The sequence below is a fragment of the Syngnathus scovelli genome, chromosome 4 (assembly GCF_024217435.2).
Source record: "Syngnathus scovelli strain Florida chromosome 4, RoL_Ssco_1.2, whole genome shotgun sequence".
Classification (NCBI taxonomy): Eukaryota; Metazoa; Chordata; class Actinopteri; order Syngnathiformes; family Syngnathidae; genus Syngnathus; species Syngnathus scovelli.
The window spans coordinates 15,452,627-15,476,126 of record NC_090850.1 but is presented as its reverse complement, the minus strand read 5'-3'; the positions used below and the strand labels follow the sequence as shown (position 1 = coordinate 15,476,126).

Sequence of the window (23,500 nt, the reverse complement as noted above, 5' to 3'; positions counted from 1 at the left end):
GAGAAGGAATGCATGCAACATAACCACAGGAATTCAATCTTGTGTCCTGCAGAGAAGTCAGAACATGTGGGAGGAATACCACTGCCCAAGTGTGAAGTCCAGTGACAAGGGGCAAGAAGAGTGTGGGGGAGTGTTAAAACCAGAGAAGGATGGTATGGATGTAAAGTAGGCCAACACACAATCCCAAATTATACTAAATATAGTATATACTAGTGTCACTGGATTTGAAATCCGAACCACAAGTTTTTCCCCTTTGCAGTATTCCCCCTGGAGTCTAAAGGACTGCGGGGGAAATTAAAAACCGTCAGGTCAAGTGAGTTGTCAGGTTTCTCCAGCAGGGCAATGTTCTTCCCGGCCAGGAACTGTAGGATGCTCAGGGCAGTGTGAGCAAGCGCATATGGTGAACCAGCCACAGCTCTTGACTCTACTGGCCAGCAAAAGCTGCAAGTGCCACAGGATCTCTATGCAAACGTGTAGGAACTAAGCACTGCTGCAAATAGCGCCCTGAAATAGTAGCCTACAAAAAACTAAGAAGTTCGTGTATCAATAGTTGAAATCATAAATATGCCAAAAACTGCAAGCCCAAAACACCATTTCAATCCCATATACAAGTGCAATTTAAATAGCATAGTAACTTGCGTGTTAAAGTTAAAACAATGTCTTATCTCTAACAGTTTTGTTCTAATGCATTCTTTTTTCGATCGTGTATTCAATTAGATTTTATCATCACACACAAAAACATTTGCATAATATCATATATGACGATTTCACTTGATCGTAAAGAGCCGTCATTTGGAACGTGTGCTCTTAAATCAGGTCTTGTGAACAGGTGGAGCGGACCTCGACACGGCTCAGCGTCGTCACAAGACACCTCTCTGCCCCTTCGCTTAGGCGAGGAGGAGGTGCACGTTTCTCGGCCATCCTCGCCTATTAGAAACTCATCTTCGGTGTCGGTTGTTGCGCCGCCCGGTGCTTGTTTGTTTCAAGCGCTTGAGCGATCCATCGCAACGCGCCGGGCTCGATTGACACTGTCTGCTGATCTGCGTGCTGACTGCCCATCGCTCGCAATAACAAGGCTGCTCGCTAATTCCCCCTTCCAAAGAGCCTCCAAAAAAAGCCCACAGGGCAGGCAAGAATAAGGCGTCACGGTGCCAGCAGCCGGCTATGGCTTCGGGAGACCTTTACGAGGTGGGTTAAAGCTACGTCCACTCTATATTCTGTCATTTTGTCGATTATTGGAATTAGGAAGTAAAGGGGAAGGCGCCGCGTACTGTGCCTGTGTGAGGAGAAAAAAAAAGAAAAAGAAACGAAACTCGACAGTTAGTCGACTTTATGTCGCTCATGACACTGTTTGGACTGTTTTCTGGTGGTTGTTGCGAGCATGTGAGGTGTATTGAACGGGCCGAAGTGCTTGGGGTGTCGCCGAGTTGGTAAAGTGACAGCGGACATGCTGTGCACGGCTGCTGACGGGAGGGATGGTCGCGGAGGTGCGCGCACATGCCGCGGGTATGAGCTCCTCATCACCGCAGTGACACACAGGCCCTTCGCCTGGTCACACAGCTCCGCATGAGTTTATATTTATCAGTTGAGGTAGCCAAATACCTCCGGTTGATGATCATACACTTTAATGGGAAAATGCATAATTGTACCATTGGGCGCTTAATTGTCACTAGGGGTGCTGAAATGAAGGATATCGCTGATCTGTTTTTGTTCTCTTCAAACTTGACTTTTTTACAACTTGAGAAAACACCTCTACCTATTTGCGAGTGTTTTATATTATGTAAAAAGTACCGTGGTGCATTGAGATTGGAGTGACCCGACTGAGATATGTGCCATTGTTTTTAGGGTTGGGAAAACTCCACAAACTCGGACGGATGTGTCAACCATAAAATTTAATTGACACAAAAATGTGTACTTCAAAACTATAATAATGTTTCACATCATTGTGGGGACTAAGCAAGATGCACTTCTCGTAATGCTCGATTACAGATTACTCATGGATGTTTTATTAAATGGCACTGGTTAAACACACCACAGATGTCATAAGCAAACTTCTAGATCCAGTTTGCATGCTCAAGTAGATAACATTTATCTGGCTGCAGCAGTGACATGCATCAAGTATTGATGAGTCATAGCCATTTGTTTCTTATTTGGTTTTGCAACCGCAGTTGAAATTTTGTATGAGCATGAATGTTATATAAAATGTAAACATTGTCAATATCAAAAAGAGCATCAGTCACACATAGGATGCCGCCTACCTCCTCTTGACAGTGATGGAATAATTACTTGCTGTATAGTCACTGAAACCTTTGTGGTGGAAATCCATTCATTATTCTGGTTGATTTGTTTGACTTTCATTTTTTTAATATATATTAAAATGGAAATAGTATCATCCATGGCAAACTGTTAAGATCATATTTTAAGAGTCACTCTGGTTTTCCAAGTGTAAAGATAAGTTAAGCACTTTTAACAGTACTATGTTATTGATGTGTTGCATCATAGATGCATCTCTTAAAAATGGAAAAATAAAACATCTGAAGTGTTTTAAAGTGTGTATGATCATGATTCATACATGACAGTAGTTAAAACTATGACAACATTTTATGTTTTTCCTTAGAAGTTGATCGAATGCAACATGGAACCAGTCAACCATCTTGTACATCTAGAGAACTTGCACTAGACGTAATTGCTGCTGCTTGATGGTTAACAGTTGCAGTTAATACTGTTAAATTTAAAATGAAGTGGTCCCTGGCTTTCATAAAACATGCCATGACCAGTGATCAATATCTATTGATAAATTACGTTCCCACTATCCCACGTGACAAGACAGAGTTCACAATGTACATACAAGTAAACAACACAAGAAAATAAAACAAGAAGGCACAAACAATGAATAAATAAGAGTGATGAATAAATAAATAAATAAATAAATAAAAATAACACAATAAATAAGTACAGGACGCTACGCAGAAGGGGGAAGAGAGTTCAGGATCCTAACAGCCTGGAGAATGAAGCTGTTGGTGAGTCTGGCGGTGCGGGAGCGCAGGCTCCTGTACCTCTTCCCAGAGGGCAGAAGATCAAACAGAGTGAGCAGGGAGACTCATCACTCACAATCGTGGTCGCCTTGCGGGCGAGATGGGAGGTGTAAATGCCCTTCAGGGAGGGGAGTGAAGCACCAATAATCTTACCAGCCGTGTTCACTATGCGCTGCAGAGCCTTCATGTTGTATTCAGTGCAGCTACCACCCCTGACAGCGATATAACTGGAGAGGACGCTCTCAATTGTGCCACGGTAGAATGTAGTCATGTCGGCCGGAGGAACACTTGCTCGCCTGAGTTTTCGCAGGAAGTACAGGCGGCGCTGAGCTTTCTTCGCCAGTGACGCGGTGTTGGCGGACCAGGAGAGGTCCTCACTGATGTGCACCCCCAGGAATTTGGTGCTGCTCACCCTTTCCACCACAGCACCGTCGATGGTCAGCGGCAGGTGTTGGGTGTGACCCTTGCGGAAGTCAACAACAATTTCCTTGGTCTTGTTGACGTTCAGCAGGAGGTTGTTGTCCCTGCACCACGCGGTCAGATGGTCAACCTCCAACCTGTACCGAGTCTCGTCGCCCTTGGTGATGAGACCAACCAGAGCCGTGTCGTCAGCAAACGTCACTATGCGGTTGTCGCTGTAGGACGCAGTACAGTCATGCGAAGATGTTAAAAATAGAAGCTGACACTCCAAGGCAAGTTTCAACAGCAGAGTTGAACTTGTACTGGTTCTGCAGGTTTTTTTATGTCCCAAATTGAGGCAAAGGTACTATCATTCTGACCATCCATCCATCCATCCATTTTCTGTACCGCTTTGTCCCCATGGGGGTCGCGGGCGTGCTGGAGCTTATCCCAGCGGGCAGTAGGCGGGGGACACCCTGAACCGGTTGCCAGCCAATCGCAGGGCACACAGAGACAAACAATACACAATAAAAATCAGGAACACTGTTTTGATATTTTTTTTAATATTTACTTTTTTAAACCCCCCCATTTTCTACCATTTTTTTGGGGCTAAATGCATATTCGAGATTTATCAACATTTCCTAAAGAATTGTTTAACTTAATAACATGTCTTTTTCCTCCAATGCAATTCAGTTATATGCACTGTTTGTGGGATGGCCTGGTCCCTATCCTCCGCAGATAGCTGGGGTGCATTGTCTTGCAATTTTGAATGCAGCTCTACACGTCTGCAGTCTGGACAGGCTTCGTGAACCTTTGGAGCTGCATGGTGCAGGGAGACATGCGCAACGCATTTAGCTTTAGAGGTGTAACGCTGAATCGAATAATTGACCCATCCTAACCCTAACCCTAACTAATCGATTATCAAATTAATTGATTATTTTTAATAATCAAGGCAAACTGTTGTCCTCTGTGTCCTCAGTGACATTCAAAATATCAAGTGTTGACTTTAATACAATACACAGAAACATTGTTTCGCCCAAAAAATTTCCACTCGCTCCTATCTAACGAGTTAAAAGGACCGTTGACATTGCCAATTAATGTATGATAATATGATATAATGACTTTTATCTTCAGTATTTTGTAAGGGTCTGGTTTCATTGCTTATGAAATTGTTTAATGGTATTATAAGTTAATCAAAGGTTCAAGTTCAACAGGTTTTGATTTTGGTCAAGAATTTAAGATATGTTGGTGTGTATGCATCTGTGCGTGCATGTGTTTTTATTTTTGCTGTTTGGTGTTTCATTCTGAATACCTGTCACATTTATTGTATCTCAGATGGTGAGAGAACAATGAGCCTCAAAAGAAAGGAAAGACAATTCCAGAAAAAAACATATCTTTTCATCATTTATTCTCCTCACAAAGAAGGCAGTGATTTATTATGTTGCCTGAAACGAATCTCGATCACAGTTGGGGTTTGACAGGAACAGCAATTAAAGGAGCTTTGAACTAGGAGCATCAAGGAGTGACAAATAGCAGACCACAGAGTTCGAGTAACCACACTGTGCGTCAACAGGCCGCTTTTATTTTAGAACCCACCAACACAGACTGTGTTTGCTGAACTTCCTGCTTGTCATTCTCATGCTACGAAAGGCTACGGCCATTTCTCAATATGAGGAACACAAGTACAATGCATCTTTGGTTTAGGATGGCTGAAAAGAGCAACATCGGGGTATTCCGTTCATTTCAGGAGATCATAAGGACGTAAGATCAGACAAGCGTGCTTATTGAGAAATGGCTCCAGACAGCTTTTGTGTCAGTATCTCCCCCTTGGTGGCAACAGAGGTCTTTAAGGGAGGTGGACCAAAATGATAAAAATACAGTTTTCAAAACCTCGTAACTTCATCGCTATATTAAAGTCAAAATTCATATATTTCAGATTTTGCCAATATGTCTCATGAGAGTCAATATTGCAAGTGTGTGATTACAAATACAATAGTCAATATTCTGATTAAGGCCCAAATTCAGATTTCAGAAACATTCGTAATATAACCTGTTTAGATGTACGTGAGCCATCAGAGTTACCCCCTGCATTTGAATAACCCAATTAAGGGGTGTCATGATGCAAATTGTTACTTTCTACCGTCTTCTGTCTCTTGTTTTCAGGTGGAGCATATTGTAGACAAGAGGCGGAATAAGAAGGGAAAATGGGAGTACCTGATTAGGTGGAAGGGCTACGGAAGTAAAGAAGACACTTGGGAGCCAGAGCACCACCTGCTGCATTGCGAGGAGTTCATTGATCGCTTCAATAGCATCCAGCTACATCAGCACAAACAGCCCAAAATTTCCAAAAGTGCTAACAATGGCCTCCCGGCAGCAACAGACAACCCCAGAGCTCGGTCTGATGCACAAAAGAAGAAAAAAACCAGTGAGACGGCTGTCGGGGTTCGAGGAGGAACTCTTCTAGGTAGCGGGAGTAGAGGCTCAGATTATGTTCATAAACCGGGAAATGGAGGCATTGGGTCCGGCAAGCATCCGGTGCAGGTGAAAATGGGCAAAACCATGACATTCAAAACTCCTCCAATAGGAGCCTCTCGCTTTGTGGCCCAAGCGAGGAAACCTCATAGCGGACTCTTGAATGGCTATGCGGAGCCACACGTTTACAGGAGCACTTCAAGGTCACACAGAGCATCCTCCAACAAAGCTAATGGAGGTCTGGATGAAATAGTAACTACTGAATTGGGTAAGATTTTAAGAAATTCAACAGCATGGATTTTTTTTTTTCTAATCCATTGAAAAAACAAAAATCAATAGGTAGCATTGTGTATATGCCAGTGGTAAGTTTGTGTGCCTGCTTATGTATCTGCGTGGTCGATATGTTAGTCAAATCATATTTGCATGGCAACACCGAAGCTCATTGGATGAGAAAATAAACAAAGAAACTCAACGACAGCTAAGACATGCTATAAAATGAATAATTTCTTACCATTTCATGTCATTTGTAAATGTAGGCCTGTGCTTCTGGTATTGTTTGGATAATCAGAGAGGGCTTTAAAGACCCTTGTGTTCTTTTTTTTTTTTTTTTTTTGCATCACATAATTGGCATTGGAACAGGCAGTGTGGAGACTTATTAAATCCACTGCATGAAGTTCCTACCATGATTATTTGCTGCAGTAGCTGATAACACTTTTGCATGTGGTCACAGTCCAGACCCCACACCATCTTGGTTAATCATTGATATACATTTCATAATGTCATCTCCGCTTAACAATTCAAATGCTTAAAATAGATTGCAAACCATTAAATGACGATTCATTCATTTGCACCAGCTAAAGCTGCTTGCTATCTCTGTTATCTCTAATGAGAAGTATCTTTGCTGTTCACCACAACAACAGAGGGCTTTACCTTACAACAGCATTTATATTCATTATATTAAAAAAAGAACATATAAAATATAAATAGTATAAAATAGTGTCCTTGTGTCAATTGATTGCCGTGTGGTGTCCACATGCAACAAGTACTCCAAATAGATGACTCTTTTTTTCAATCCAGTCAACAACATCTTTGATTTTGTTGGTTTAGCGGGCCTCATGTCACCATTCAGGGACATAAGAATACGTTTAGAACTGTAAAATCTAAGGACTGCATCTGCACGGAGCAATTCTGAAATCACATCAGAAATCCACCCGATTAGAAATCTCCAGCTCCAAATTTAAAATAGTGGCTAGCACACAGGCAGCTATTATTGATGCTAATCTCCTAATCCTTGAAAGACTCCTCTGCTCACCTCACTTAGTTCTCTCAGCGCCATCCATTAGCCTGCTACTCGTGACTGTGCAGGCCAATAAAACGGTCTCGGATTGTGCACACACACTTCCACAATGTCAATCGTGTGAATGCTCAAGTCCGATTGCCTGTGCTTAATATTTTAATTATTTAGTGCAAGCAATTATACTGGCTCTTCAAATTTAATTGAAATATAATTGTATGTTTGCTAGACTAAGTCAGTCTGTTTTGCCCCCCCATCAGACTCACCTCTGGCCAATGGCAAGATGCATTTGCACAGCTCAGTAAAACGCAAACTGGCAGAGGAGAAGTGCTACGTGTTTGACAAGCGGCTCAGGTACAACGTGCGACAGAACGAGAGCAACTGTCGATTTCGGGACATCGTAGTCCGGAAGGAGGATGGGTTCACGCATGTTCTCCTCTCCAGCCAAACAACGGATAACAACGCTCTGACGCCAGAGGTAGAAAGGACAATGTCTTCCCACACAAGAAATGGGGACCTACGTACATGTTTTTTTTAACTTGTTACATTTAATATGAGGCACAATTGAATGCAGACTTTTGTAAAATAGATCAATATTGTATTGTATTTAGCTCCATAACTCACCTTCCTTCCCTTTTTATCATTTGCCCTCACTGTTGAGCCAATGCTTATTCTGTTTTTTTCTCTTTTGTGTTTGACAGTGTATACCTGTTACAATTTTAAAACAAAATATTGCTCACTGTATATTTTTGTACATCTCTAAAAATTACTGATATTTGAAGTAACCATGATTTTCCTTTTGATTAAGAACAGTGCAGTATAAAACTCACTAAACCCTGGAAATACGTTTGCTCTAATTTTGGAAAGTATAGAGGGAGCTGATAAACTTGGCTCAGGCTTAGAAACTCTTTATCCACACACCCATTTTCCGAACTGCTTAAAATATCCTTTTATTAAAAACTCCTCATTTGACAAAGTTGTGAATTGATCCTCTTGGAACATTTAAATTCAAGCAGCAGTTCATTCCATTTAAAAACAAAATCAACATTCGCTTCTTTCCTTCCCCCAAACATTGAGGTTCTCTGGAGGTCGTTGCGTAATATTCCCGTTTACTATTTTTTGTCTGCTTCACACATGGCAAGGAACATTTGGTCATTATTTGAGCAGAATTTTGAGTTACCTACTTTTGAGGCATAAAATTTCACCCAAAAACAATGACAAATAAACAATAATAAAAACAATAAAATATAGAAAGACCTACCCATCCAAATATGGCCATTTATTAATTTCTAGTTCATGATCATAAAAGGGGCGACCCATACTGATACCGAAAGTACCGATACCTTGAAATGAGGCTGGTATCGTCACCGATACCTGGTATTGGTACTTGGCCATCCCTAGTTAAAAATAATCAGGGATTTTACAGAAACTTTGACAGTTATGATATCATTAGTTTTTCTGACATTTCACATGTCCCTTGCATTGCTTTTTAGATCATGAAGGAAGTGTGTCGGGCTCTGGGTAATGCAGCTGCCGACGACAGTAAACTGCTATTGCTCAGCTCTGTGGGGACTATCTTCTGTAGCGGGATAGAACCATCCTACCTGATGGGCCGTCTGTCCACTGACCGCAGGAAGGAGAGCAGTCGCATTGCAGATGCTGTCAGGTAAGTTGGAAGGACTCCCACAACTGCGGAGATTTCACTTTATTTGACTCGGGCCAGTTTCAGGATGTCTTTTTATCCTGTTCATTTTATTTTCAATTTAAAAAAGAATTCGTTCCTACTGCTTCTATCAATGATGTTATCATTTCATTCAGTGCTTGAAAATGATCAGAGGGCAGGAATGTGGATGGCTAAATCAAAAATTGTTGTTGGGTAAATATTTCCTCAAATTTTACAACTCTGTACCTCATGCAGGGACTTTGTGTTGGCGTTCATACGCTTCAAAAAACCCATCGTGGTGGCAATCAATGGGCCAGCCCTGGGCTTGGGGGCTTCCATCCTGCCCCTGTGTGATGTGGTGTGGGCCAGTGAGAGAGCCTGGTTCCAGACTCCTTGTGCGGCCCTCCACCTCACCCCCTCTGGCTGCTCCTCTTACACTTTCCCCCAAATCCTTGGTGTGGCTTTGGTGAGTCCAAGCAGATCCAGTTTACGTTGAAACTTCTCTCATTTTTTTTATTTATTTTTTTAAAATCAAATGGCAGGCCAATGAGATGCTGTTCTGTGGTCGAAAACTGACAGCACAAGAAGCGTGCAATCGAGGTTTGGTGTCGCAGGTATTCTGGCCAACCACATTTAATCAGGAAGTGATGCTACGTGTGAAGGAGATGGCGTCGTGCAATGCTGTGGTGCGTACTGAGACAGAGCCACAAGGTCTTTACGCTGGAAAATAAGCTAACAAACCTACTTTCATTGCCCAAAAGGTTCTAGAAGAATCCAAATGCCTGGTCAGGAGCATCCTCCTACGTGTCCTGGAGGAAGTCAATGAAAAGGAGTGTCAGATGCTAAAGCAGCTGTGGTGTTCCACCAAAGGACTGGAGGCACTCTTCAGCTATCTACACAACAAAGCATGTGAGAAATGACCTCAAACGAAAGATGCAGATTAAATGTAGGCCTTTGTTTCCGTCCATCAGCAGAGAAGAAGCCCGGGATTGATTTTACTTCCAACAAATCTTACTCGATCAGGGTTTTAAAAGACATTATGGACCATTCAGATGATGCGTCCACTTCCAAAAGTGCAGTTTCATACGAACAGGGTCCTGAAGGATATAAAGGGGGTGTGGGGGTTAGGGGTCTGAAATCCAGATTTAGAGGAGTGAAAAAAGATTGTCCGATTGCACTTGAAAAAGTGATGATAATATATATGAATGTGAATATACACACTTGAGTGTAAAAAGAGTTTAGAAAGTTAAGTGCTGTGTATAAATAAGATCTTTATTTTAGTTGCCTGCTGTTTTAAAGTGAAAACCAAAGTCGGCATGAGGACGCTGTTTATATATCCCTAACTTGTCCATTCCTCTCAGGCTACCTAAGATGTTCTTGTTGTTTTAGCAACTACACAAAACATGAGTTTTATCAGCAAAATAATCCATAATTGGAAAGTCTGGTCATTGTATGGAATTGGCACTGCTGACTCAGAACAACAACATGTCAGATCGTAGATGAAGTACTTCACTGTGACTATTCAGTGAACTAGTTAAGTGAAAGAATTTTTCAAATGGTGATTAAAACAAATATTTGCCAAATGTACTCTTCAATTCACACTCTTTTCAAAGGTTTCACACAAATAATGGTTTTCTTTAATAAGTATTTATTTTAAGACACATAAATACTCAGATTTGAACATTAAGTTAGACATTGCATTTTATACACAAAATGGGTTGTTTTGTTCAAAAGAATTTCGATTTTAACCCAAATTGGGTTGGTTTTTAACCCTGCATTTTAAGCCTGGTGTCACCCCTTTCCCCCATTTTTTTTTTTTTATAATTCATAAAAACGTTTTTTCAGTCATGGATACAAACATGTACTGTACTTAGTACTAAAATATCCATGATTCGCAACTTGAAATTCACCATGAGCACATAAAACAACGTCAATGTATTTTGCATTAAAAAGGCAGTATTTGGACTGACATCTTGAATTTTGTGGCATCCAATTTTGCCTGGCCAGTGGTATTTTTGAAGAGTGAGATTTGAAGAGTACGTCATGCTTGTATCACGTTTTGAACAATTCTCAATCTATGCATTGTAATTAGCTGCGATACAATTTTCACGCTCAACAAAACAAGTCAACTTGATTTCTGCTTGAACATGCTCTTTTGTTTTTGTTCCTTGTTCTTTCCATGGGACGGATATAAAAAAACACTAAGTCTAATGAAAGCTTGTGTAAACGTAGTGTCTATAAATAAAATGAGAGTTTTAATGAATACACAGCATGACGTGTAACTTCAACAATGGAAGGATTTGCACTGGATTCCATCCCTTTCTGCCACAGAAACATGTCCACATTGCTTAGGTTCCGGTTTTAAATGGAGGTGTGAAACGTATGACGTATGTACAATCATTTTTATTGACAGTCTTTTTTCATTGATTGTCAAGGAATCAAATTGTGGTTCCATTAATTGTCAGTGATCAGTGTTGTGTCGTCAAGAATTTCCGTATCAGCACGTGATGAGAAAAGAGAGGTTCTATTTCGATGTGCGTCATGATTATTTTGTTTTACCAAAAATATGTGTAGAAGCTATTTTGTTAATTGATAACTAGAGAAAATGCAGTACATAGTACAGTTTTAGAACATGTAGACTGTTTGCATGTGAGATACTGTAAATTCTGTGAATGTGTGGCCTGTCCTTTTCTGGGTAAATTTTGTACCTGCATTGTAAGTAGCATTGGTGGATGTTTATTTTTGTATTTATTCAAGAAAAGGAGTGCTTTGGTTCTGAGACACCCTGACTCAAAGTAACTCTTTATTAATTAATCCTTTAAAATGGAGAAACTATTTAACAGAAAGCATTTGAAAAGTGGCTAGATTATTTACACATCAGGATAGGTCTGACTATAATTACTGAGAGCAAATGCGACTGTACATACAATAATGTAATGTTTACCGTTGAAATGAAGAATATTTTGTGAATTTGTCAAGGCATGTCGAATCATTTCATATATGATGTTTTATTGAAGTTTATTGAGAAAATTAATAATTTATATGAGGCCATTGCAGATGAATGATAATGAAAAATAAATAACAGCATACTTCCGCATAATAAAGATAAGGTAATACATGATTAGTGACTCATTTGTCTCACTTTTCATATTGAAATGCACCTGACCTTTGTGTTGTTGGTTCGGATGTTTTTGATTTTTACGGTCTTTCGCAACCAGAACAGTCCAGTTGTGATTAAGGCTGGTTGTGAAGAAACAAATCCCATTGTCATTCTACTTCCCATTGTCATCCAAATCACTCACCAAAAATGCTAGAAAGTTTCTTTGAATATGAACACACTTTATTTGAAAGAAATACCATGAATCAATGTGATTCGCCATCCATACATTGAGAGTGGAGCAACTGCTTTTCACTGCCTAAATAAACCATCAGCAAAAATATATAGATGCACATCATGAAGAGGTGTTACTAATATTTCCTTCTCACTTAACTAAAGAAGAAAAAGATTAGCAGCAGCTCTCAGTAGGATGCATTGCAGTTTGAGATGACAAACAGGGGTAGTCACACATTTTGTTGTCGATCAAAAATTAAATTAATTAAAAATTATCTAACTTTTGGAAAGATCTTTTGGATCACTTACTCCTCACCTTTTGATCATACTTAAAGCCAGGTTTTGTAAAGACACCAAAGTTAATTCATTTCAAAATGTTTTCATCATTTATGTGATGCAAAATCTGTGCAAGTACTGATTATTGGTCACATCGGTAGAAAAAACTTTGAAATTGTTTTTGTTGGTCTCATTTTCATATACAGCAGGATGTAACATGTTTTTGCATCCACAGTTTGCAAACCCCAAAAACTGCAAGGCATGCTTATTCCCGCATCTCCTCTAGACACTTGGATGCAAATCTGGAGTATAAGTGTCTTTCAGAGCTGCTCCTTGAGTCCTTCTTTCAACCTCTTTTTCATGGCTTGTGCATGCTGTTTGCTGCGCTCCCGCCTTTCCAGTGCCTGTTAAATGACAACAATGTAATGAATTGATGAGTACGCCACACCTAAATGCTTCCCATTCTTCATACAAGTGAAACCTTCACCTCATTCTTAAGGCAGTGACGCATGGCACGGTCAACATCATTACATGTCCCAAAGAACCTCAGGACGTTATGCTGTGGGCAGAGAAATTTAGTCTCCAAATATGTTTATCAGGAAAGAAAAGGGGGTGAGTTTCTTACTGACCTCAGAGTGGCACTGCTTCAAGCGCTTTATGAGCTCATTACACTCATCTGTGTGTAGGTGGGGTGACAGGTCAGGGTGCATGTTGAATTAAGGTCCTACTGTATAAATACTGTACAGAAAAGCCAGAAACAAAAGTACTCAGTTGAATACTTTGGTCATTAAGAGGAAATGTCACGGTATAACTACAGTACGTCAAACAGGGCCATACAAATAATTTAATTAATTAAATAATTGTCTAATTTGACATGAAGGATACTCATGCCTCCCCATCCCTCTCCCTCCTGTGATGTCATTGAGATGCTGGATCCTATACACACTTACCTACACACAGACAAGTGTTAAAAATTAAATCAGTTTCGATACATGACAACTCGCACTCAAGTTTAACACGAGTCTAGATTAGTGAACCTTTACTAGTAGTCCCAGTAGACACAGTAAGAGTGCTTTTCCACAAGTCGGTCAAACGTTTGGTAAGCTACAACCTAGCAAACGCAACATAAAAACACTTACAAATTTGTGTCGCTTGTATCATCCCTTTTTCTTGTTCTTTATGACTGACACCACGCACTACCACAAATCAACATATTACCACGCACTACCACAAATCAACATATTACCAATTTATCACCGTTGTATAAACTCGCAAGCAAATCGACAGCTGAAAGACATGACAGGTTTGCGTAACTGAAGGACGACCGGTTGAATGACACACAGAAACAACCAATCAGTTAACACTTTCTCATCAGTTCACCAATGGAGTTCGTTCTTTATCGTGGGCGGGACTTCAAAAAAAAAGACAGCAAAACAAAGAAAGTGATCTGTTGCTGCGTTAATTGAGTTTATTAAAAACGCTCAACTATGCCAAATACTGAACACGAAGCTCTGGAAATGTAAATTCGCTTGCACATTTCTTATGTTTGCCTTGCACACACACGATGACTTCCTCTTTCTCCACCAATCACACACGCCACACGCAATACGTATAATGTGTCTTCAAAGACCCTCGGAATTTATATAAATCGACGTTATCCAAATACGTCGAGCACTCAAGTTTCACGGCTGTAAACCGATTTACAGAAATAGGTTTTTTATATGATTAATTATAGATGTGTTTACTTTATGGATGTGTGCAGGATACAGTGTACAGGTTCAGTTGTTGAATTCGAAGAAAACTCATCCTCATTTAATTGACCTCCAGTTCAACAGAGGGCGCTTTATCAAGCTCCTTGACTATTTTGCCGTTGTCTGATTGGTCCGTTTGTTTAATTCACGAAGGCGGTTTGTTTGGAACTTTTAGTTTGCTGGAATAGCGTGACAGAACCTATATTTATTTACATTGGATGTCTCTTTATTTCTTTAGCAGAGTAAGAAGTCGATTACGGTTCTGAGAAAGATGGAGAACCAGATGAAACATTCGTTGCGTCAGCTTGTACGACGGATACCGACTAAAGTTCTAAAAGTGACGCTGGAGAAGTGGGGCCGTTTGACCTCGGTACAGCTGCAAAACATCGATTTCACTCTATCCAAATGGGCTTTGACGGACGAACTAATCACACTTTGTGAGGTACTCACTTCTGTAAAATGCACTAACCTACTAACTCTCATTCATCCATTTTATGTACTGCTTTGTCTCCACGGTGGTCGCGGGTGTGCTGGAGCCTATCCCAGCCGTCATCGGGCAGTAGGCGGGAGACACCCTGAACCGGTTGCCAGCCAATCGCTGGGCACACAGATACGAACAACCATCTGCACACGCACTCACACCTACGGGCAATTCGGAGTGCTCAATCAGCCTACCATGCATGCACGGGAGAACATGCAAACTCCTCACAGGGAGGACTGAATCAGGGCGGAATCAAATCCGCACCCTCTGAACTGTGAGGCGGACGTGCAAACCAGTGTTTCACCGTGCCGCCAATTTACCAATTATTTACAAAAATACATTTATACCAACTGTGTCACCACTCCTGGAACCTTTCTGACACAACTTGTATGCCATTAATTATTTTATTCATTCGATTGAAAGATTATTTCTGGACAAAATAATAATTAGTTCATTACTCAAAATAATTAACCAGTTTGGACTGATTTCATTATTATTCCCTTGCGAGAAAATGGAGGGAGAGGTATAAAGCAGCTACTTGTATGTTGTGTGGTTTGTGGGTCACGTTCCACTATTTTGTTGCAGGAAAACGGATGCAATGTTCGTCATATAGCAGAGTTAGAGATGATATGTAAGCCACTCTTACATTCACGTTCTTTGCTCCTAATTTCTCTACCACTGCAACCTGAATGTTCTGTTTTATTCATCTTGCAGATGTCATTGACAATCCAAACCAAGGGATGTGGTGTGCGTTCCAACTCATGGACCCTGAGTGTAAGATCTTGGTCTGGTAATCAATATTGCTTAGGTTTAAGATTGATTATTCAAGCACCCTCGCCCAAAATGAAACTCTTTTGAACATTACTTTATTATTTTTGTCATATTAGTTTGCTTTGGTGCTGATCCATGTTTTGTCATGTCTCTCTCCATACTATCCAGCTGATGCTGCAGCTGTTGAGTTGATGCAGTTCAAGGAACAATTCAAATGTCACCTCAGTGAGCTTGTAAGAAATGTAAGTCAACTATGACAGATTTTTTTTTTTGCGAGTCCTCGTGCATTGAGTATTGTCACGTAATCTTCACATTTGAAATTCAAGGTGTCTATCAAGATGAAGAAGAATACAGATGAAGCGGTTTGGATACGCATTGCATGGGAGGACAACTTCTCTCGGCCAAACAACATGAGACCAACTTATGTTGTTCACCATCTTCAAACTCCTTACGTGTTTGTAACTAGACTTACGTCCAAGCAAAAGCCCCTGTTATCCCAGGTGGTCAAAAGGAACAAAAGAAATACATTGTATGGGTACCCTGACTTGAGTTTGTCTGAAAATACAAATTTGTTTTTCAGGCTCTGATTATAGCCACCCGACATCAGTCTATTAAGGATGCTAACCTCAGTGGACGAAAACTCTCAGCAATTCGGGACCTGCTGATGCGGCAGTATGAACAGGTAAGCACCATATTCCGTTTTTACCCTTGAATGCTGTTGATAGACATTAAATAATGAAATTAACTTATGTACTGTAGTTTTGTAAAAAAAAAATGTTTTGTTGCGTAGGTGTTCCCTACAATGTATCCCAGCCCACTTGTAGAAAGGAATCAAATAGCCTCACGTATGTACAATCATGATCTTTTTTTTTTTTTTTTTCAGAACAAATTTTAATTTCAGTCAACTAACTTCTGTTCCACAGACCCCCACATAGAGAAAGAACAAGCTAAGACAGACGTAAACCGACGTCAGATGGCATGTGAAGCGTTTGGTGGTGGCAGGTTACCACAGCTAGAATCTGTAGTTTACAAGGTAACATAAATTTTGCTTGTGATCATCATCATCATCATCATGTATTGACTTTTTGGGCAGATGGAGACTAAGTACAAAGGCCCAACAAACCAGAGGATTGCAGAACGAGAGACACCGTTTAAATGCGTCATCAAGTTTTCAAGCACAAATCTGTTGGAGTCATTCCGGCACGGCGCTTCTTCAGGTAACAGCACTGTTGGCCATACGTACAGATGTCACGAGTCAGTGTAGACAAGATTATCTTTGAATGTGACTGAAACCATTTTCTCATTTATACCACTCAAAAAATGTGTCATGTAAATTTAATGTAACACATTACAGTCAGTTCAGACTTTTACATTCATTTTTATGTTGAATTAGTTGATATAAAGATATTTAATCAAATCAATATCTCAGTTTATCCACAAGAGGGCGCGCATGAACAAACTAAAGGATCTTTAGGAACGTTTTTGGTTAGATTTTCTATTTTTACAGAGCAGTTTCATTTTCAGTTATGCATATTATGTATTGATATACTTCACAGGAATTGTTTCCACTCCTGTATCAGTTCTGCTTTCATCCATCCCCCGAAAAGGAAGGAATTGTTTTGTCGTCACAGACAAAGTCACAGGACCTTCTGTTAACTGACATTTTTTATACTTGAACGTAATTGAAATGTAATGTTTTTATTATTTTTATTTTGTAATAATTCCTAAATTTTAAGATGCCATGGTCTGTGGAGTTTCACTGTGATTTTTTTCTTTAAATAAACTGCAGCTGTAATAAAACTTTGTGTATGTTGTTCAAATTACCGTATGTGGCCAAGATACGTAACTCAAACATCAAAACGGAGCTATTTTATTTGTACTGTAAAATAAACTTTCATATTCTATAACTGATATTAGTGTGTTTTTGTACTTTTTTAGTAGTTGAGATTTATTAGATTATTCAAAAGCTCCTCCAGCTGTTCTGGTCAAAACGGCTGTTCTTCAGGCTCCTTTGAATCCTGTTTTTCATCTGACCAGTTATTTGCGTTATTCTTCATTTATGTGTATTGTTTCTGAACCACTTATCTGTACATGTAGAAAGGTATTGAAATAATCTGTACTTAACACTTTTATTGTAGGTGTGGTCAACTAAATCATGCCTGCGTCCTCGCTTTTTAACGGGGTCCAGACAAAACATTCGCTCTTGAACTTCTTTTGTCTCTGTCTAAGCTATATTTAGGTATTTATTTTTACTTGATTTTGTACTTTTATCCCCCCCCCCCCCCTACCCTTTTCGCGTTATGCCATTATTATGAAGACCAGAAATCAAGCGCGTCTACCGGAAGTAGCCATACCGGAAGTAGCCATAAAGTGCGTCACGGTCTCGTCCCTCTATTGGTCGAGTCAACTGTCAGTCAACAATCGAGCGACGTTATGTCACGGCCCATTCAATCGTTGCGTTGACACGGGAGTGACTGTCAACACAGAAACATGGCTGCCCCTTCGGCGAGCCACAAGACGAAAAACGGAGATAACACCACCAAAGACAACCCCAGTTGTCACGAAGAGCCCGTGTCGCAGCCTCGGGAGATAATTAAACCTTCCATACTGGAGCTGACCAAAGAAGTGAGGACGAACATCCTGTGCACCGTTGCAGGATGTGGCAAGATTCTCCCGAACACACCTGCATTGAACATGCATCTTGTCAAGTCGCACAGAGTGAAGGTACAATGGCTTACAAACCACCAAAATGTTCTTAGAGTCAACCGATCAATGTGGCTAACCTAGCTTGGAATACTGAAAACGTTGCTAAAAAACGCAAGTCATCCTTACGAACTTCGTCGTGTCGCCAAAATGTAGTGATGCTTCAGAGGTGACGTACTGCTGTTTGGTCACCCACAACAAGTTCCGACATTCTTTACCAAGCTGCAATAGGCTTGAATGCTAATTCATCGAGTGGTGATTTTGGTTCACGTGGTTTTTTTTTGTTTTTTTTTTTGGGCCATGTGTTGTCCCCGTCCTCATACTGATTTCTGAGTCCATTCTTCGTCTCTCCAAGTGCGTTATTCATTCATTGTTAAACAATGTGGAGGAGGCAATGAATGTGGCGACCCACGATCAGAGGTTCATTCGTAGGAGGCAGTGATTCACAGTCTCTTCACCAAGTAATTTCAGCATGCTGCCTGTTATGCAAAAGGACTGTTTGCACTGATTTGATGAGAATGGGAATTAGGCCTTTTAAAAATTAGAAGGTAGTTTTTAAAGGCTATATTTGAAGTGAAAAGTACACTTGCAGCTTAGGATGAAACACTTTCGAAATGATGCCCTTTTCAGTCGACAGCAAGTGGCAAATTGTGTCTTTAAAGGTATTGAATGCACATGAAAAATAATTAAATTATCAAATGGATTATTTTAGGATGAACACCTGGGCTTGCTATGCGACTGTATCTGAATTTTAGGCATAACTGTGTTAGTGCAGTATTTATTTTTCTCCACAAAGATCACAGAGTCCCATGAGCACAATGGCACAATTTGTACTTGCAAAGAACGTCTGATGGTAAAAACAAAAAGATTATCAGTATGTCGACTGGGGACATGGATTGTGTTATTTCTGATCCACAATGAAGTAGCAGTTTTGTCAGATGCAACAACTGTTCTCTGGTTGACATGACCAAGCACTTTTAGATGCACAAATTACCCTGTTTATGTGCGCATTATTCCCGAGGTTCGTATCCTAACACCTTTATTGCTCCACTGGATCATTGCATAACATCTATGTATCTGCTTGTCTCTACAACGGAACCCTTATTTAACATGACGCTGACTTTTGTATCAGATGGAGGTGACCTTGACCACATTTTGGCCGCAGCATGACGTGTTGTGAAGCCTTGATAGTTGTCAATGCACCAGTTTTTTTTCTTCTGCAATGAGTATCACAATGCTGATCATTTCTCATATTATTACCTTTCAATAAAGACAGGACAACCCGCTTATGTTAGCTTGTGAGCTGGAGACGTTGGGTAGTCTCGGGTCACTCACGCCGCATGCTGAAGAGGGCATGACTATCCTTGCAAGAGAAGTAAAAATACTTGTCTCGTGTCCTCTGTCGCCCCAGGATGGTATTGTAAACCCCACAGTCAGAAAGGACATGAAGGCCACAAAAAAGCTTTACTGCTGTCCCATTGAAGGCTGTCCCAGGGGGCCTGGAAGACCTTTCTCCCAATTTTCCCTGGTGAAACAAGTAAGCTTTTGCAAAGTTTAAAGCATGATCGCAAAGTTGACTTTTTTTTGCAATGGAAATGAATCCTTTGTAGACAGCTGCGTTGAAATAATGAATGTTTTCACAGCACTTTATGAAGATGCATGCAGAAAAGAAGCACAAGTGCTCCAAATGCAACAATGGCTACAGCACCGAGTGGGACCTCAAAAGGCACGCAGAGGACTGCGGAAAGACTTACCAGTGTACCTGTGGCTGCCCATATGCCAGCCGGGCTGCACTTTTGTCACATATCTTCAGGACAGGACATGAGATTCCTACGGAGCACAGGCATGCATTCTTTCTGCCGAACTTACTATTGCTCTTCAAATGGGAGAAGTAGCTGTTATTAATGATCTATGCATTTGTTCTAATTTCAGAATTCCACCTGTAAAAAAGCGGAAGATGGAGAAACTTTCCACGGGTTCTGAAAAGATTAAGATCAACGACTCTGTGATTATCCCTTCCACCCGCGAGCTAATCGAGGATTCGTCATCTTCTGACATCATCCACAGTCCAGACTCTGCCAGTCAGATGTCCAGTGGCCACAAGAGCCTCCAGAAGCAGCTTTTACCCAAACCCAACATGGCATTGGTCAGTGTTCCTGTAATGCAGCTGGCCCACCTCCCCGTTCTGCTTCCATCCACAGAAAGCGGCGCTTTAAGGTCGGTGGTGCTGGCGGTCAACAGCCAAGGCTCTGTTAGCACCCTTCAGCTTTTGCCCCAGGCCTCCGGAGCTGTGGTACCACAGCTGGATGCTACGAGCTTGGGTTTCCAGGATAGCATGCCTACTTCTCGCTCTTGCCTGGGGCCCATCAGCACAGGGGTACAGGTTGGACTTGACGGTCTGGTTGGCGTCCTGGGAACGCAGCGAGGAAGGAGCACCTCGACCAACATCCAGACCGACAAGTCCTACCTTTCAAAAATGCCTCTGGGTGTCGCGGAAGGCATTGGATTGTGTTCCGTGGGAGAATCCTCCGTGTCATCCTGCTCCCAGACGGACATCAGTGTGAGTGCCCAAGTCCTCCTGCCGGTCAGTGTTCAAACCCAAACGTTTGACAGCAGAGTTCGACCCACCTCCACAATAGGCGCTCAGACCGACTGCCAATCCTTAAACCAAAGCGTTTGCCCGTCCTCGTCCTCATCCGCGCCACCGGGCAAAACCAGGCAGACGCAGACCTCCTTCACAACACCGCAATCGAATGACAAGGCTCAGGATCAAGTCATCATGTGCTCTGACCTTTTCAGCGCCGATGCGCTCAGTGTTTCCACCCAGACTGCTCTGCAAGTAGACGAATCTCTGACAGCTTCGAGAAGCAGTTTATACGAGGCCGGAAAGGTAGCAGGCGGCATGTGTTTCGGGGTTCAGACCGATTTGCTGAACTCGAGCAACGTGGCGGACAACCAAACCCAAACCATGGCCTTATTAAATGACTTGGAACACATCCTCTCAGATAGCATGTCAGGCCATCAGGTGCTGACCGCTGCCGCAACCGGCTGCGGGTCCAACCTGGGTCCTGTTCAGGAGCAACACGGCGCCATTGACTTTGACTTTGAAGAGTTTCTCAGTTCTGTACACATTCAGACACAGACAGAAGAAAGCCATCTGGAGGGCCTGAACAGTGACGCTCCCTTGGAGTCTTTAGACATCCAGACCCAGACCGACTTCTTCCTGATGGATGAGCTCGATGAAAGCGAGGGACCAAGTAGAACCCAAGCCAGTGACTTGGAGCTGTTCGATACTCAGACTCAAACCGACCTCAACTTCCTTCTGAGCGCCGGAAGTAACGTGCCCCTGAGCAGCATTCTGCGCCATTCAAGCTTTTCTATGAGCACGGAATCGTCCGACACTGAAACGCAGACTGACCTGCATTCATTGGCTCCCTGCCTCCCCGTTCAAACCCCCGTCAGTCACGGCGAGCAGGCGAGGCTTTTAAACAGCACAGAGACGCAAACCAGCCAGGCGGAAAGCTTCGGACACCTCTTCCTCACGAGCAACGAAACGCAGACCGTCATGGATGACTTTTTGTCGGCCGACTTGCTTTGGAACATGGAATCCCAGTTCAGCTCAGTGGAAACGCAGACGTGTCGGGAGCTCTGCGCTCTCTTCCAACAGCCTGAGAAACCAAACAGTTGACATTATTATTCTTAATGGACGCTGCCTGATCTTTGCAACACGTTGCCTGTGTCTGCCTCTATCATTGGAATGAGCGAAGGATGTCCTCCAATGGTGCAGCAGTGAAGGTGGGAGAAGTCTGTGAAAATGTCTTTGAATCATTCCACTCTGCTCATCTTGGCAAGAGCGTTTCCGGGTCAATCTCCCGACTGCTTTGTGCACTTTATTAGCTCTGTAGGCAGGATGTTTCCATTCCTGACAGTTTACCAGTTTATTTGCACATACATGTAACATAATGTGTCTTGTCTGAAATGGTGTTTATTTCAGTGTTAGCCAGTGTCCCTTTTTGGTGTTTGCCCTGAACCCAGCAGATTAAAACCTAGCACACCAGTTTTACATACCAATGGCTGAATTTAGAGAAGCATCAACTGCATGGGAAAAAAAATAAAAATACTGGGCTGTAAAGTTAAACGTGCAGTCACGTTTCGTGTGTTTAAAATGTGCATGAGCCTTCAATTTGTCTTCAGTAAATATTAATTTTGCTTTTATGCATTTGATGGCTGCTTAGCCAATGTGAAGGTTAGCACACAACTGCAGAGCTGTCCAAGTGTTACGGTTTCCATCTGAAGCCGAGACAAAAAAAAAAAGATAAAGCAGTTTCACAAGGAAAAATATAAATGTCAGCTGTATTTGTCCTTCGATAAAATCCTTGACTTATTCATTTGCCTGATGTCAATGTATACGCTGACAGCATTCGATGGCTGCACCCAAACACAGCTGACTAACATTAGCTGCTTTTATGGCACAAAGTTAAGAAAATGATCGAATTCATTCCTTTCATTCTGAATTACTTTTTTTTGGTCATTCAAAGCCAGTTTTTTTTGTTTTTTTGTTTTTTATATATATAAACCGGGTTGCACTGAGTTACCTCCCATTGTGTCATCTGAAATTGCTGAGGTGCGCCAAGCATTGAAACCTCTACGTAAGAAACAAAGAGCGATTATTTTAACTTTTTGGTGCCTTAACCGTAAGTGTTTTTTTGTTTTTGTTTTTTTTGTAACTGAACTATTTGGAAGACCGACATGAGCTCATGATAGCTGCATGGTTACATATTTTTATTATGGTTGCATGCTGTACCTCGTGATTTGCGTTCAGGCTTAAGCTGTCTCACTTGAAATGTTGTATTTGACTGAAAACATTTTTTTTTTTGGGATAGTTCTGGAAGCTGATAACCAATATGGTCTATTTTCCTATGTTCATGATTCTTGGCAGATTCAATTACCACATTTTATTGAGTACTTAGGTTGCGTTTCGACATAAGCATAAGAACAATTAGACTCATGTTACTACTTTTGTTCTTAACTACAAAGCATTTCCTTGCATGTATTTTCATGGCACAATATGCTTTGTTTAGTATAGAATTGTACATGTTGCCTTGATTACATGTTGCAGCTTAACAACAGAAGTTCCTAATAAACTGCTGGAATAAAATAGTTGTCCTCATTTTAAACTATAGAAATTGCCTTATGTGCTCTTTAGATTAAAACAAATTAAAATAAGCATTTGACATTTTTCAGTAGACATTCTGAACGCTTTTGAAGAAAAGATGTCCACAATGGTTCTCAACTAAGAGACTTTCTGTGATGGGGTGGTCTGA

At 41.3% G+C, this 23,500-nt stretch overlaps 4 protein-coding genes across 4 annotated transcripts; 3 read left to right on the top strand and 1 right to left on the bottom strand.

Moving 5' to 3' along the window:
- The first annotated feature begins 854 nt into the window (after positions 1-854).
- On the top strand, positions 855-11,984 carry LOC125967273 (chromodomain Y-like protein 2). Its single transcript, XM_049718206.2, has 7 exons — positions 855-1,188; positions 5,598-6,174; positions 7,461-7,678; positions 8,694-8,866; positions 9,119-9,329; positions 9,406-9,549; positions 9,625-11,984. Exons 1-7 carry the CDS (start codon positions 1,165-1,167, stop codon positions 9,781-9,783), a joined length of 1,506 nt encoding a protein of 501 aa, XP_049574163.1. The 5' UTR covers positions 855-1,164; the 3' UTR covers positions 9,784-11,984.
- Positions 11,985-12,181: 197 nt separating this feature from the next.
- Positions 12,182-13,820, bottom strand: cmc2 (C-x(9)-C motif containing 2). The gene is made up of 4 exons (XM_049718207.2): positions 13,610-13,820; positions 13,100-13,208; positions 12,958-13,029; positions 12,182-12,874 (listed from the first exon to the last, which is right to left on the bottom strand). The coding sequence occupies exons 2-4, from the start codon at positions 13,178-13,180 to the stop codon at positions 12,791-12,793; spliced, it is 237 nt and encodes a 78-aa protein (XP_049574164.1). The 5' UTR covers positions 13,181-13,208; positions 13,610-13,820; the 3' UTR covers positions 12,182-12,790.
- A 519-nt stretch (positions 13,821-14,339) lies between these two features.
- On the top strand, positions 14,340-17,384 carry cenpn (centromere protein N). Its single transcript, XM_049718615.2, has 10 exons — positions 14,340-14,663; positions 15,288-15,333; positions 15,417-15,476; positions 15,642-15,715; positions 15,800-15,973; positions 16,054-16,155; positions 16,264-16,318; positions 16,397-16,506; positions 16,567-16,690; positions 17,030-17,384. Exons 1-10 carry the CDS (start codon positions 14,493-14,495, stop codon positions 17,131-17,133), a joined length of 1,020 nt encoding a protein of 339 aa, XP_049574572.1. The 5' UTR covers positions 14,340-14,492; the 3' UTR covers positions 17,134-17,384.
- Positions 17,385-17,908: 524 nt separating this feature from the next.
- atmin (ATM interactor) lies at positions 17,909-23,330 on the top strand. Its single transcript, XM_049717954.1, has 4 exons — positions 17,909-18,197; positions 19,588-19,713; positions 19,820-20,019; positions 20,109-23,330. The coding sequence occupies exons 1-4, from the start codon at positions 17,964-17,966 to the stop codon at positions 21,862-21,864; spliced, it is 2,316 nt and encodes a 771-aa protein (XP_049573911.1). The 5' UTR covers positions 17,909-17,963; the 3' UTR covers positions 21,865-23,330.
- Positions 23,331-23,500: the final 170 nt, after the last annotated feature.